The following is a 15,236-nucleotide window of genomic DNA, read 5'->3' as shown; positions in this document are numbered from 1 at the left end:
CTGCACGTCTCCTGGAAACGTCAAACAGTGTAAACCACAGGCAGTAGTAGGTTCTCTTTTCCTTCCTAGCGTTCAGTTCACCACCACTCCACTGACTAGGGCTACATGGTTTTGGTGCCAATTATTAGCCATTTTTCTTTTGCTGCTGCTACATTTAAAAGACATTTTCATCGGCTGTTACTGACATAGGGAATACCTCAGTTTTTAAAAAATACTTTATCTAAACTCAACACCTGAAATTTGAATTAAAAAAAAAATTATTTCTTGGACTTCTCTTTGTTATTGCTGCAACAGTTATTTTCAGTTCCAGGTTTATAGTAGTACTTTTTTTAATCATATAAAGCTGCCATAAAAGTTTGTGTTGGTTTTTTTTTTTGTGGTTTTTTTTTATTTTTTAGAGAAGCTTGATCTGAAATGTCTCTACTGCACTAGCTCTTTTCACCTGCTGAGGAGCTCTAGTGCAAACACATACTGTGTATTCATTTATAAAGGAATTCTAAATAGGGAATGTTATATAAAAAGCAGGAGAGAATGTTTTGTAAGACCCTCGCTGTGTAAACGCCTATTTAATGATGAACAGTTCCCCTGCTGCAGTTTTATATCCATGCTTTCTACTATTTGCAACAAAATACCATTAAGATAGTTATATATACACATATTCCCCTGTCCCCCTGCACTGTGCTTTTGGTTACTTCTCATAACGACTCCTGGAGACTCCCAGCAGGTCACTCACAACTGGGAGGTGTGGTACCTCTGGAAAAGGTACAGTTGCTTCCTCCTGGATGAATCCCATAATGCAACTTAGAAAAAAAAGTGCTCAAGTAAGTGAGACTGCCTAAATGTTACGGAATACTATACGGAGACCAATTCCAAGATGACATTTAGGAATCTGAAGTTAAGAGCAAATATACAGAAGTTATATTCATTCCTCAACTATTTCTCTATTGCAGCATTCATAGAAGTTCTCTCCTATGATTTTTCAAAGCTTTAGTTTATGGTGATGAGACAGGAGACAGCAAAGCTTTCAGCTTGGCCTTCACAGCTCCTCCCCAACACAGCACTGTTCCACAGCTCAGCTCCTGGTTAAACCCACGCTCAGACAAAGGGTCACTCTCTACCAGCTAAAAGGGACACATGGCTGCATTAATGTGCTCTCCACACCAGACTAATCAAAGCTGCAAATCTACTACACATATGGAATTGTTAAACAGACTTGAACAAAGCAGTACAGATTCAACTAAGTTTGTCTTGGGTAATTTTCTGCTCCGTATAAAAACCATATGGAAATCCGTAAGCTGCAGTAAGTGCTCATGAGTAAGGTTTAAAGTACTTATTCCAACAACACAGTTAATGTTCAAGGCATTAGAAATAAGGGGATCATCCACTGACAGTGAATCATGCAAAATAAACCTAAACTTTATTTTTAAAAAAAAGGGTACAAAATACAAGAGTGCTTACTGTAAAAATAAAGTTACTGAAGGCTCTAACCACCAACAGGGTACACAAGTCTCCCACCAGGGCAGAGTACTGGGATGGCAGCACTACACCAGGACTGATGCTACCCCAAAGTAGCTGCCAAACCTGTATAGGAGCAGAACACCCCAAAACAAAACAACTAGATACACAACTTCAAAAAAAATGTCATTCTGAAAGGAAGTTAACCTACAAGAACAACACAGCCTGATATACCTCTGTGTACAGGCTTAAAAGGGAACAACATTTTATAACCATTTGCTGCATCATTTCTTGCAGGGAGAACATAGCCAAAAAAAAAAAAAGGAAGGAAAATCACATCTTTCTGGAATTTTAAGTCAAGCAGGTTTAAGGAAACCCTCAATTTTAGTGTGCAATATTCAATTTAAAAATTTTAAATCTCCCCATGACAATTTTGGTATACAAATGGGTTTCAAGGCTAGCCCTTTATCCCCACAGCATTTGCTTTGAGGTACTTTAAAAACTGAAGTTGCAAGAAAGAATATCACAAATGACTCATTGCAATGAAATGCTAATCTGCAGTCAAGTCTTGTTTTACGTGCTTCCAAGTGCAAGTTAGGAAGTAAAAAAAGAAAACACTAAGAAAACACAATAAAATGCTGTAACCAACAAATGGCTCCTACTTCAATACAAATACTTTCAGAAAAAAACCTGCTATTTGCAACCTCTCTATTCTGGCAGCCCTACAACAGCAGATCCACAGCCCATACTGCAAGTAGCTAACAAGGAAATTGTGTTAAAATGATTTGTTCCCCTTTAACACACCCATCAGGCACACAAGCTTTCCTCAGGGTCACATGCAGCTGAATTCTGTTTGTTGCAGAAAGCCCTCACACTTGTTAAGTTTCTGGAAAGCAAGCTGGATCAACTGCACAGACATTTTCAACTGACTACAACATTCCTTAGGAAAAACAGCACGGATTTCCTCAACTGAGAGCTAAACTGAAGTGTTTTCTATCAGTCTGTGTGGCAGTCTCACTTTGACACATCTTGCATCATATGAAAGGTAGTACTGGATGTAAATCTCCCCAGGACATGCAATTCATTATGTGGGTGGTATCACCTCCTACTATTCCTAAGAGCCAGTTTTGCCTCAAGTAAGTTTGCCTTATGTACTGGCACACACAGCATTACCTTTGTCATTTCATTCTGATCCTTAAGAACATCTGTATAACACTGAATCCATGTAATGAAAATGAGAAGGTATGAAGTAAACTAATTGTGTGTGGGATTTCTACAGCTCGTTTGATTCATTTTCCAGTCGCTCCAATTAAGTAGGTGAATTTGAACAGAACACATGACTTAAATAAAAGTATGCCCCTTTTAAACTGGCAACTCCATCAACCTGAAAAAGGCTGAAGCACTTATCTAATGTATGTTATGGTATTCTAGAAATAAACTCACTTCCATGACTCTACCTCTTCAGACCCTGCATACATTACAACAGTGCATGAGTGATACAAGTTGTAAAATACTTCTCGGTTCCTTTGGATTTGCATATGATGGTTTTTGCATCAGTCACTGCAGGTAGATTGAGCAAGCTTTGTTTTTGTGTTTTAACATGCATTCAACTAGATATGGATCAGAATAAATTTATACTCCCTTTTTATCATTATAATTAGCTAAAAAATTGCAAGACAGTCCACAAAACAGGATTTGCTTTAAGACTAACTGCTGGAGTTCCAAGATGTAAGATATGCAGCACTGGAAAATCTTCAGTGAACAGGAATTAGTAGTGTTTAGCCAAGTGTTGAAAGCATTCAGAAGGAAAGTCCTGGTTGGAGGCATGAGGGGCTTCAGCACCAACTTTTAAACCTCAATTTCTTGATTGCATATCTCCCATCTTCAAACCTATGTTAAAAGGGTGGAAAAGAGTGGGAAATACTCTCGATTATGTGAAATACTCTTGGGGTGTGGCAGAACATTCTAACACTGCATGCACCACATGGATACACACACAAGAAATGTTAAGGGTTATACAATGCTACCCCAGCACTTTTCCAGTCAACTGATGTGTGCAGGCTTTTGGGTTAAGAGCTCCCTACAAGGCTTTTTCTCTTGGCATGTCCATTCCATCTTTCTGTCATCATTAAAGCTTTGTCTTAAGTAGAAGATGCAATATTAGGAAGATATTTTGTGCTACATTTAGCTATCAGCTGTCATGGGTTTAGTCCCAGCAAAACTCACTTTTCATACTTATATAATAAGACACTCTTGGCTGAAATACTCCATGTGAAACATTTCAGACTGCTATGCAGCATCACAGCAAAATGAGAAATGGCTGCTGCATTACCAACTCAAATGGAATAGTCACCTGTAATCACAGGACTCTGTGTTTGCAACTGCTGAAACAGAAATCCAGATGATAAAACAAAATTCACTTTTGACAGAAACTAAACAGAGTAAAAGTAAAAAAATCCAGTTCAGTTGGTCTGACAAGCTCTTATTTCAAATGAAGCTGTTTTCAACTTATGCTAAAAGTAACCAAACAAACCAGAAACACAAGTGGGTATCACAAAAACATTAGGCTCTGTGTCAGCTGGACAAAGATTACACCTGCATCCCACTTTAAAGAGGACTTCAAAATTATACTCCTTCTCTTGAAACCCATCATCTAAATTTGGTCCACACTACAAATGATTTTTTCATGCTGAATGCAAGAAGTGTTAACTGACATTGACCTGAAACAGATCGAATATATGAAATTACCTCCAGGTCGTGTATCTGTTTCAGCAGCTTGTGAAAAAGATTCACCCTCAGCAATGCAAAACACTGACCTTGCCTACATATTTAGCTAATCAAAAATAAGACTAGAGAGCCACACTCATTGTGTATGACTCGGGAATCACAGTACTGCTGAATTCAACCATTACCAATGGTTCCAGAATACTGAATACATTGAATTCCAGATGTATTTTCAAAACACAGACTTGAGGTTCATTCTTTCATATTCAACAATCCCAAACCATGAAAGTGATTCATGACTTGTGAAAACACAGACCACTGAAGAAGCCCCATGAGGATTCCCTCCTTGGCAAGGAATAGCTTGCAACATAAACCATAATTTTTGTGTATTCTTACTCAACTAGAATATTGTAGAAGCACCTCACACTGCTTACCTTCTGGAAAATCTCCCCAAAAGCACCTGTAATGCTGTAATTTGTAAGAAAGATTAACTGCTTTCAATGTGATTGGGTAACTTACACTGGCTGCCAGGATGATCACCACTGTGGGGGCACATAACTATAAGTTGGTGTTCCTGGAGCCCGATACGTGGGCATAGTAACTGGATGAGGGGCTACTGGAGTTGGGGAATGAGTTGTCAACAAAGTACCTGGAACAGAAAGAACAGTTTTCAGTCAGCACAAACTCCAGTAGAGAGAAAAATGAGAGTTAATTTTAAAATCAATTACAGCTTGCTCATCTTTAAAATGACCAGTATCCCTTGGCACTCCAGCCCCAACCTTCCTCCACACATTCATGCAAGGGGGTCGTTTTGGCCCAAAGGATGTTTAGCCCAATGCACACAAAGATACTCATTACCCAGAAATAGCTCTAGCAGGATCCCTCCAACATAAGCATTGTTCACTGCAAGACCTTTTCCCCCCAGCAGGCTTCATGTGCCTTAAGAATATTTGGCAGTAGAGATAACTTGACTGATAAATCAGAATAAATTAGCTCGTTTGATTTACTGATAGGTTTTTCCAGACTAAAGGGCTTCAGAAACCAACAGGTGCAGAGAGCAGGGTCAGTCTTAACTCTGCACCACTTTGCAAAACCAGTAACAAACACCTGGGATAAGTTTGCCCACGAGGGAAACTCTAATGTTAACTCAGTTTCTGACACCTAACTCCTCCAGTTTTGAGGTTTCTTAAATTAAATTGTAAATTTGACAGGATAAAAACAATCTTGAAACAAACTCATGGCTCTTGTTTTTCAGGCTAAACTGAGTGTTCTTTGAGTGAATGTGGAGGTTTCTTCATGACTTAACACCCACGGATTAACAAAGCATGACACCCCCTCAGTAAACCCTCAGATCAGACCAGATTACTGCTTAAACAACATTTTCTCCAAAGCACTTCCACTGGAAGACCATGGCAGTAGGAAGCAGACACCCCTAACCATCGCCCACGGCACAGAGGACCTGCAGGCAGTGCAAAGACACAAAGTGTGGGATCTCAACATCCAGGGAAGGTCACTGATACAAGGGGTGGGTTGAGAACACTGCATTTTCCTCAGTCCTAAGAGGCTACTGTTTTTAACTGGCACAGAGAAATGCATTGGGAAAAGGAAGTCACTCTTGACAATGATGAAGTGAGAAACAAAGGATGCAGGAGTAAGTGAAATTCCATACGGATATGACAAAAACTACTGCCCCATAATACTAACACCTGAAAATAGGATGTGATCCCTCCATCCTTAGATGACCTGCACAAGTCCATTCCAACTCACACAAGTTTATGATTCTGCCAAGTACATCTCTGGCATCACATTTTTGCAATGCAGCTGTGTTCCACCCTGAACTGAAAGCAGAGCTTCATGAGGCAGAAGCAAGGGCTGCGAGCTCACGTACCTGCTGACATTGCCATAGTGGTCCCAGCCACCATGCCCATGGTGACGCCGTTGCCCCGCGGCGGCGGGATGGGAGCAGGGTACATGGTGGCTGGCATTCCGTTGGGCTGCACCACTGTGGTGTGGTGGATTACGTGGGGTGGTGCTGCATACAGAGGCTGTGTGTAGTAAGTGCCTTGCTGCAGGGGGGAAAGCAGTGTGTTAAGTAATTACAGTCTAGCTGTTGGGGAAGAGAAATGATATCTTGTCATGGACGTATCAAAAGTATTACCCTAAAGATGCATTTACAGAGCAGAAGCAAAACATTCATTTTAACTATTCCAACTGTGCTTCATTACAAACGTTTTATCACTTTATCCTTTTAAGGCATTTAAAACAACATTCAAAGTAGGGACCCCTGCAGAACTCCAATGCTGACTATACCTTCAACAGTAAGGGCTCATTCACCATTCGTTCCCTTCATGGAATCAAGGTTGGAAGAGACCTTGAAGATCAAGTCCAACCTTTAACCTGTGACTCCACTATAACCCCTAAAACGTATCACATGGCACCAGGTCCAGATGCCTTGTAAGCACTTCCAGGGATGGTGACTCCTCCTCCCTGGGCAACCTCGTCCAGTGCCTGAGCACCCTAACAGTGACAATTTTTTCCTAGTATCTACTTACTGCCTCTCCCCTGTCTCAGCTTATGACCATTCCCTCTAGTGCTGCACTGCAGGCATGGCAGAAGAGACCATCCCCCACCTCTCTCCGACCCCTTTCAGGTAGTCTCTCATTTTGTCTCTTTTCATATACAGATCCATGACAGAACTTCTCATTCTTTCACAACTTTATTCAGCTGCTTTTAGTTAAAGAACCAAAAGTTTTTGACAAATCCAAATACACTAAACAGACCAGATAAAACTTGTTATGTCCTTATTAATTCCCTTCAGCTACTGCACACCTGCCAGGCACCACCACGCCAACTTCTCCCCAAATATATCATGTTTACTCAAGTGTCTTAATTCTATCCTTTCTATTGGTTTTCAACAGCTTGCCTAGCACGAGATTTGGTAACTCCCTGAATTACAACAGAAGCTTCCTAAAAAAATAAATTAATGCAAGTTTACAACAATTCTTGTTGAAATAAAATCAGGGTATGAGTAGCTGCAGCATTCCGTACACACTCGGAAGACTGAAAACGTTCTCAGTAATGACAGAGTAACTGTTCTGCAAGAGGGAACGTAACACTGCATGCACACTTTGTAAAACATGATTAACAATTCTTACAGCAGACGGCTACAAATTCTCTCACACAAAGGAAGAAATGTGATGAAATTCGCACAGACATTATCGGGTAAACAAAGTACAATGCCAAGAGACACTGTTCTGGCTCTGTTCACTTACCTGTGCATATGGGTTCTGCTGTGGGTAGGCACTTCGAACTGGGTACACAGCGGTCTGGTAGGGATTGGGGGATGAGGAGTACGGTGGCACTGCCCCACTGGTGGGTGAACAGGACACTTTGTATGGGGTGCCTGGGGTATAACCTGAAGCAAAGAGAGATCTGCATTTAACAGACGCAAACACAGGTCAGGGCACCACTTTCTGAAGTCAGGGGCAACAGTTTTCTCATTTCCAAACTCCATAACCTTCATGTAAGTACCAAGTAAGCTCTTCTCAATGGGCAAGCACAAGTTCTGTCATTTACATAGTACTGGTAACAGTCTGGAAACAGTACTTGACTGTGTCAACTAAAAGTTAACTGTGTATTTGCACAATTTCCTTTTCAAAAGTATGGATATGGGACAAAAAGTGGAGTTTTGTAATAACACCATGAAATACTTGGATTTGGCACATCAGGCAGTCCCTCCCTATACAGGAGGACCTGGCACATATTAGCATCAGCCAATTCTCGACATCCCCAAATGCTTCTGGTAAAACAGCCACAGCTAAGTAACCTGCAGCCACCTTCTGTAGAGGAGCTGATACAGCACAAGAGTAAGAATGACAAAAGCCAGAATCATCTAAAGAGTTCAAGATGGATTTTCAGAGAACAGAGACACAAACTGCAACCTATACTTCAACTTACGTTTATTTGTATTTGTTTTCTGGCATTTTCTGAACTAGCTAAAATAAATATGAAAGGACATACCTGTCTGCAGAACTCATTGCAACTGATAATTGGACTTGGAAGGCACTTTTCCTATCTTTAAATCATCTTTTTGAGCATTATATACACAGACATATACTTAATCATCCCTTTAGAATTATTTTTATACTTTACAGTAGGACTTCAGATACCATTAGGAAGCATTTCACATTCCTATTAAAAGGCCCCCAAAAATCAGTCTGCCTTGCAAACGTTGGGAACTACTGAATTTTTACAGGGGTAAGTAGCAACTGCTGGCTCAGATCCTATCTAACAACAGCTCTCCCAACAGATAAGGTCTCAGGGTACCAGAACAAAGGCTTGAAAAGGCACAGGAGATCTATGCAAAGCACCACTGCTGCTGCATGTTATGTTCCCAAGATTATTCCATGGCTCAATGGCCAGAGCAGAATAGGAATACCTTGGCAGCAGCAGCATCCAAGAGAAATAATATTTAGGGTAGCACATAGCAGGCATGACGTATGCTGGACAAAGCATCAAGGCCTTATTCTGTGCTATGCTGAAAAGATCTTGGGTCTCATGCACTCCCACCACACCAGGAGACACAACATCCACAGGAAGAATTTCTATTTAGCTAGACTTGTACAAACTAGTACCAGGGCAGTGCAAGGAATAACAGACACTTGGTAATTATAGAAAAAAAATTAAACAGAGTAGAGATTAGGCTGACTTTAAAAACTGTCTAGAATGTGCTGACTTCAATACAGAGAACAGTTCTGAAGCCATACAGCAGAGAGCACACTGGCATTTGTGTTGTCAAAACTCAGTCTGTGCAGACATTATGATGACAGGTGACCTTCATTCTTTTTGCAGAAATCTGAGCTTCTTTGCAATTTCATTCCACCCTTCAAACTGAAAGTTGCTTTGGTAATGAAGAAGGAAAGCTACACTAGAGCACTTACTCTGAACTCTTGTTTTTAAGAGACACCAAGTACTTCACAAATCAAGCATGCTGAGGAAGTAACTTCTATTAGTCTGGGAAGGTATTTGTGGTGAAAACCCCAGCTACAAAATGCTGAACATGAGGCATCGCTACTGACCTGCAGCTATGCCCGCAGTGCAGCCCATTCTCGTGCTGCAAACCCACTGATACAGCTGCCCAGGCCACTTCTTTCATTCCTGCAAATTCACCACTTGCAAAGAGGTCAATCTGCACAAGAGCTATTCTGCCTTTCCGTTTCTTTTTTGCTCCCTTACACAGAGCAAAGACCTTCACAGTGAACCACGATTATTCAAAACCACAGAAATTTCAGAAACTTACCTGCAAAAAAAGTACCCTTTCTGAACAGCAGTGGCACAGCACATTCAAACAGTGCTGCACAACATGAATTTACGAAAAGCTGTGATTCTACAAACAAGCAGTTACATCAGAAAGGATAAAAATATATTAAAAAAATCTCAGCTGTTAGGATAAAGTACTTCAAGTTGTTATCTGCCTGAATTATAGGGTCTGTACATTTGGAACTTCAGTTCACAGCTTAAAGAGTGGCTAAAAACTAAAGCTATTTGTAGTTCAGAAATAAAAGCTTATTTTCTATCCAACAGTAATAAAGCCTCTAATAGTACCAGCTTCAATAAATTAAGGCCGTTCCGAGACAGTATATGACTTCCACAATCTTTATTGCTTTTTCACATGAAAGTGAAAAAGTTCTTTCTCTGACTGTGCTATATTGTATGAGATATATTCCAAGCTTAATCTATGCAAACTAATATTGCAACATGATTAAGTCTAACAAGTTGAGAATCTTTCCCAGAAGCCATCAACTTCTACTAGAACATAAATGACACATAGAAAAAAACCCAGACAACTGGAGAAAAACATCAGCTTCATGATTTGGTAAATTGGTTAGATGCAGTTTATCTTCACCTTCCTGCAGCAGAATCTGCAAACTGTGAGCTGTATTAAGACTGGAACTACCTTTCAGGTATCTGATCCTAGGATCAAACCCTACAGCTACTCCCCAGCACAGCTGCAGGACATGGAGCACAGGAGGCAGAGACACCACTGAGGTTACCCAACTATGAACCTGAACAGCCTGCTACTAATGGAAGGCACTAACAAAACCCCACAGAGGGTTCTGGTGCCTAAGCTGAGTTACCACCCCGATGGGAACTGCTCTCAGAAAAGCTCTGAAGTAACGTGGTGCAAACGCAGGCTGGCACACCCAGATGTGAAATTTCCAGTGGCCACGCTCTAGCCAAGGGACAGGTTTATTTTTAGATTACTGGAACCTATAACATTGGTTTTGAATTTAAGGGAAGGAAACAGATTAAAGACAAGACAAAGAGTGAGTCTGCACTCATTCTGCCTGTAAGCAGCAAAGCAAACAGGGACAAAGGCTGTACCAGTGGGAACACTCCAGAGTTCCAAGGAAAGCTACACAGCTACATACTTTTAACAGGTTTTGCAGGCAAACACTTTAGATGACTTATCCTCTCTTGCCTCAGTAATTGCTGCCACATCCTTAAGAGTCTCCTGGTAGTTACTGAAATCCACAGGTTACAAACACTGAACTTCAATACCAAGCAGGCTTCCACAACATAAGCTTCCCCATTTCCAGCAGTATCCTCTCCTATCCCTTGAAGGTAACCAAATTTGTCCCTGAATGCCCTTATGCATTTGCCACGTGCCTCTCTGAAAAACTGGCACAATACATGGAAGTGAGAGAGTTCCTGAGGATGGCCCAGATCTACATTAACAAAGCAATGTAAGGAACTCCTTTGTATGGAGAATCACCATGGGGAGAATACTGTTGGATCAGATGCATGTTTCTGGTTTAAGTGGAAATTAAATGCTACCAGTTTCTGTTTTGTTTCGAGGATTAGCACATCAAAATCATGTTCTATTAGTGAAAGCAGAACTACACAAAAATAACTCTGGTGAGCGCTTTGTTCCTCTTGTGCCTGTTTTTCATCTCCCTTTTCCTAGGCTCATCACATTCCCTTTCTCTTAAATGACACACATGCAAGTGCAGTTACCTAAATCCTCCCCTGGTATCCACTATGGTCAGAAGACCCAGCAACCAGGCCTTGGAGACCTTCAGTGTGTGCAAGACAATTTTAAGGGCAGAAAGAAGCCAGCACGCTAAACCTGGATAGATATGATTTAAGGAAAGATGATGGATGACTTAAGGACGAAGAAGAAGAAGAAGAAGAACAGCAGGCAGCAGAAAAACCAGGAATCTGGAAATGGCTGGTAGGCTGCAAAGAAAGCAGAGGGAGGCAGTGGAGGGTAATGCAATGCAAGCCTCAAGTATCATCGTGAAACACAGAAACAGCTAAACCCCCAGCTGTTCCCTTCGCAGAAGGTGCAAGCTGTGTGACTTAAGACAAGATTATACCAATTTTAATTTATCAGATGATTCCTTATGAGTCATATTCAAGCTAACATAAACTTACCCCACAATACAAGGGTTAGTGTAAGTCCCTATGCCTCATTCTTGCTTCTACCCACTGTCAAATGTCAGGTTAGTGCCCTGGCATACCTGTTAGACATACCTGTTTGAAAGGTAGGGTTTGCTCCAGGATACATGTTGGGGGAATAGGCCGGAGCAGCCGCTGCATAGCCCATTGGGAAGCCAGCTGCAAGGAAGAACATGGCACAGTTACTGCACAGACTGCATGGGTTACAGACTTCACTCTCCAAAGATTCTTGCTGCACATTTAATCTGAAGTAAGCAAACAGCCTTCACTCTTCTCCCAAGCCACCTGAAGCTGAACGCTAAGTGAAGCAAACAGCTAAGGGGTCACAAGTCTGTTCTCCAGCACATCCCTGTCTCGGCGAAGCTCAGCTGGCCAAATAACTCTTCAGTTCGTTGGAAAACCAAGTTTTGTGCAACTGTCCTACACTCCTCCACAAGTTTTAAGACCTTATATAGAGACAGTATTTATCTGAAGGTACTTACAAGCTCCCCCATTTCAGACACACACAGTGACAGTTTACAGTAAAGAGCAATCACAGAGGTATTGCAAAAATGATAGTTAAACACTTGTACCCCAGAGTACAAGAACCACTGGGGCTGAACTAACACTGTGATATTCTGGTCTCCAGTGTAAGGCAAAACACAGCATTAGCACAGGCTAATTACTTGAGAGATACAAAGCTTGTTTGGATGTGAAATTTCTGGACCACAGCTATTAATTTTCCCAGGAATTTATTTACAATACTTCAAACTGTCAAACCCAGTAATGTGATATTTAGAAAGATGGAGTTACTACCACCACATCAACAGATAAAGATTTCACCTTCTCCAGATAAAAGGTAATTACTATTTGCATATCCACTGTCAGACTTAAAGCTGATAGTTTTAAGCTGCTGTTCAAACTTGAAGGACTTCCATTAACTGTAAATCCCAGAGACCTCAGCAATTACTCTCAATGATAAGAATTCCTTAGCTCAGGACTATATATGCTAACCCAGTTTTGTAAAGCACTCTGTAAACATATCAAGTGACATACACTTGGCACCACTATTAGGTGGTCAGCATGGTAAGACTAAGAAAAGCACTTGGCTTAAAAATCAAAGTTAAAAATAACACATCCAAGTCCTAACAACTTTTCAGTGTAAATAGCTCTTCAGTTTTCAAACTCACAAGCTGCTAGTGAAAAGCCTTAGTGCAGCTTTACACCTTACTCAAACCAATTACATATCTGCAACACTGTGTTGTACACATCTTCAGTCCTTTCTTTCTTCCCAGCTTTAGCTCCACCGTAGAGCACTGAGCTGCTCTGGAAACAGGTCATTTGTGAAACATCTAGCTACAACAAGCAGCACTTTTAACCTCTACACAGAGCATCCCCCCATGTAAGAACATTTTAATACTGATTTCTTGCTACTGCGAAGCTATCCAACAACCTAAAATAGGTGTAGTATAATATAAATAGTTATTAACTATGCAACAGCTTTAGAACACATTGCCTTTCAGTAATGCATTCCACCTACTGCTGTGTTCCTCACTTTCTATTACCATGCAGCCTGTGTAAATGCAAGGACTCCGAGGGGACAATCTGCAGCTTTGGAATCAGGGAGGCAAAAATGGGGCACTTAGTCATGCAACACACTTCTAAAAATCCGAAAATGCAAGTCTAAACTTAAAAGTAGAGAATGTGCTTTGTGTTTATCCCACAATCTTAAAGCCTGAGGCAGGCAGCTTAGCAAACCCTCAATGGTGCAACACTGCAGGCATTATTGACTGAGCTGAATTTAAGGGTCACAGTTGCGTGAACTGACAAACTGACTGCTGTTAAGGAAGAATTTTGAGTGACCAACTTATAGCATGACGTTTAAGGCACCTCTCTAACAATTCTACTTTAATTCCATGTATTTGAGTTAGACAGACAGCAAATATAAAGTACTTACACAATTCAATACGTAGCCTAGTACATGTAACAGTAGAATCAATGATCAGAAGCTCTAATGTTGTTTAAACTGCTACTTACGAATCCACAACAGTGTATCTTCCTGAATAAATTAAAGTATGACTTCCTTCAGTATAAACCAGAGCTTCAATGCCATGTGTAAATGATTATAAGTGCAAATGAAACCCTGGTTAATACAAATCTGTATTTAGAAAATGAATACAGATAACAATAATGCATAATAACCTTTATCTAAAGCAAAAGAAAGGCTTGAGAAAGCAATCCACTACAAATACAGATATAACCATCCTGTAAATGATATTAATTAGTAAACCTCTGCTGCTGGCATTATTATAAAATTACTGCAGTCCATATACCTCAGACAGCTACACAGAGCAAAACCATCCTGCAGGACTTATGGTCACATAGCATCAGCTTCACAATTTATTCCTGCACCACTCCAGTCACTCAACAGACTTAAAACATCTGTTTTCCCCTTATAAACACTGTACAAACCAAGAGAGGCACACGAGTCTGAGGAAAGTGAAAAGCAAAACAAAACAATCAAAATGTTTTTGACACAATCAACAATAAAAAGAACTCATTTATGCACCAGTATTTGGAAGGAGTAATGGAGAAAAGCAGAACAGGAAAACAGAAACTCTACTGCACTACCTAAGCTGAAAAATAAATTTAAGAACAGTAAATTTATGTAGGAAAATATAGTGTAGCTACCAAGAATATAAATAGTGTGAATATAAACAGAATATAAACATAATTATTTCCACTTCCCAATACAGACACCAAATAAATCACAAAACAGCCTCCCTGCAAAAACTAAAAAAGCTTAACTTCTTCTGGAATATAAAATCTGAGCAGAAAGACCCTCCAGCCTCTCCCAGGATGGAAACTCCCCTATCTCACAGATACCAGAAGAAAGACTGCAGCAAGACATACTGCTGAGAATGCCTCACAGAGGCACACAGGCTTCTCTTTGGCCTGCCTGAAAAGGTCTGTCCAAATCTAATTTTGCCTTATCCAGCTTTCAGACCATGGGTACATCAGAAACCAAGGCTGCCTGCACACACATCAGCAGAGGAGGAGGAAAAAACCTGGGGAGAAACCCGAAGTCAATGAGAAACAGATAAAGCAAGAAATACATGTAATTTTTGTTTCAAAAACATTTTTTGCCATTTTCTTGGTCCCACCTTTGATGCTATGCTTTGGGCAGTCATTAAACAGATAGCATGAGCAAGAATTAGAGTATACAAAGGTTAACAGTGCCAGTCAACTAGCAGCAGAAATAGACCTGACTCCTCTTCTTGCAGGGCGTAATTATTAGAGCTCCTAAAATAAGCTGCTTTGGAAGAGACACTGAAGTTAGAAATATAAAAGAACTAACATCACTCTTGAAGTGTCACTTTTTAAATTTAAAAAAAAACCCCACCCTAATCCCAAAACAGATTTACATGAAGGCATTCCTAAGTGACTATTTCTTCTTGATTATAAACCAAGAGCAGTATCACTGAAACTCATCAGAAAACAGTTACTTACCTGGATAACCAATTCCTTTGGCATTTGCATAGGGAACCCCAGAAGATCCAGGGCTATACACAGGATTCATGATTTCAGTAACTGAATCAGGAGAAAAAGAAAAAAAC

At 40.5% G+C, this 15,236-nt stretch overlaps 1 protein-coding gene across 1 annotated transcript; it reads right to left on the bottom strand.

Moving 5' to 3' along the window:
* Window positions 1-2,639: 2,639 nt before the first annotated feature.
* On the bottom strand, window positions 2,640-15,205 carry FAM168B (family with sequence similarity 168, member B). Its single transcript, XM_009077173.1, has 6 exons — window positions 15,130-15,205; window positions 11,716-11,799; window positions 7,452-7,594; window positions 6,068-6,245; window positions 4,699-4,828; window positions 2,640-3,345 (listed from the first exon to the last, which is right to left on the bottom strand). The coding sequence occupies exons 1-5, from the start codon at window positions 15,197-15,199 to the stop codon at window positions 4,716-4,718; spliced, it is 588 nt and encodes a 195-aa protein (XP_009075421.1). The 5' UTR covers window positions 15,200-15,205; the 3' UTR covers window positions 2,640-3,345; window positions 4,699-4,715.
* Window positions 15,206-15,236: the final 31 nt, after the last annotated feature.

Source organism: Acanthisitta chloris, unplaced genomic scaffold (assembly GCF_000695815.1).
Source record: "Acanthisitta chloris isolate BGI_N310 unplaced genomic scaffold, ASM69581v1 scaffold25536, whole genome shotgun sequence".
Classification (NCBI taxonomy): Eukaryota; Metazoa; Chordata; class Aves; order Passeriformes; family Acanthisittidae; genus Acanthisitta; species Acanthisitta chloris.
The sequence above is the reverse complement of the archived record's forward strand: the minus strand, read 5'-3'. Positions and strand labels throughout refer to the sequence as shown.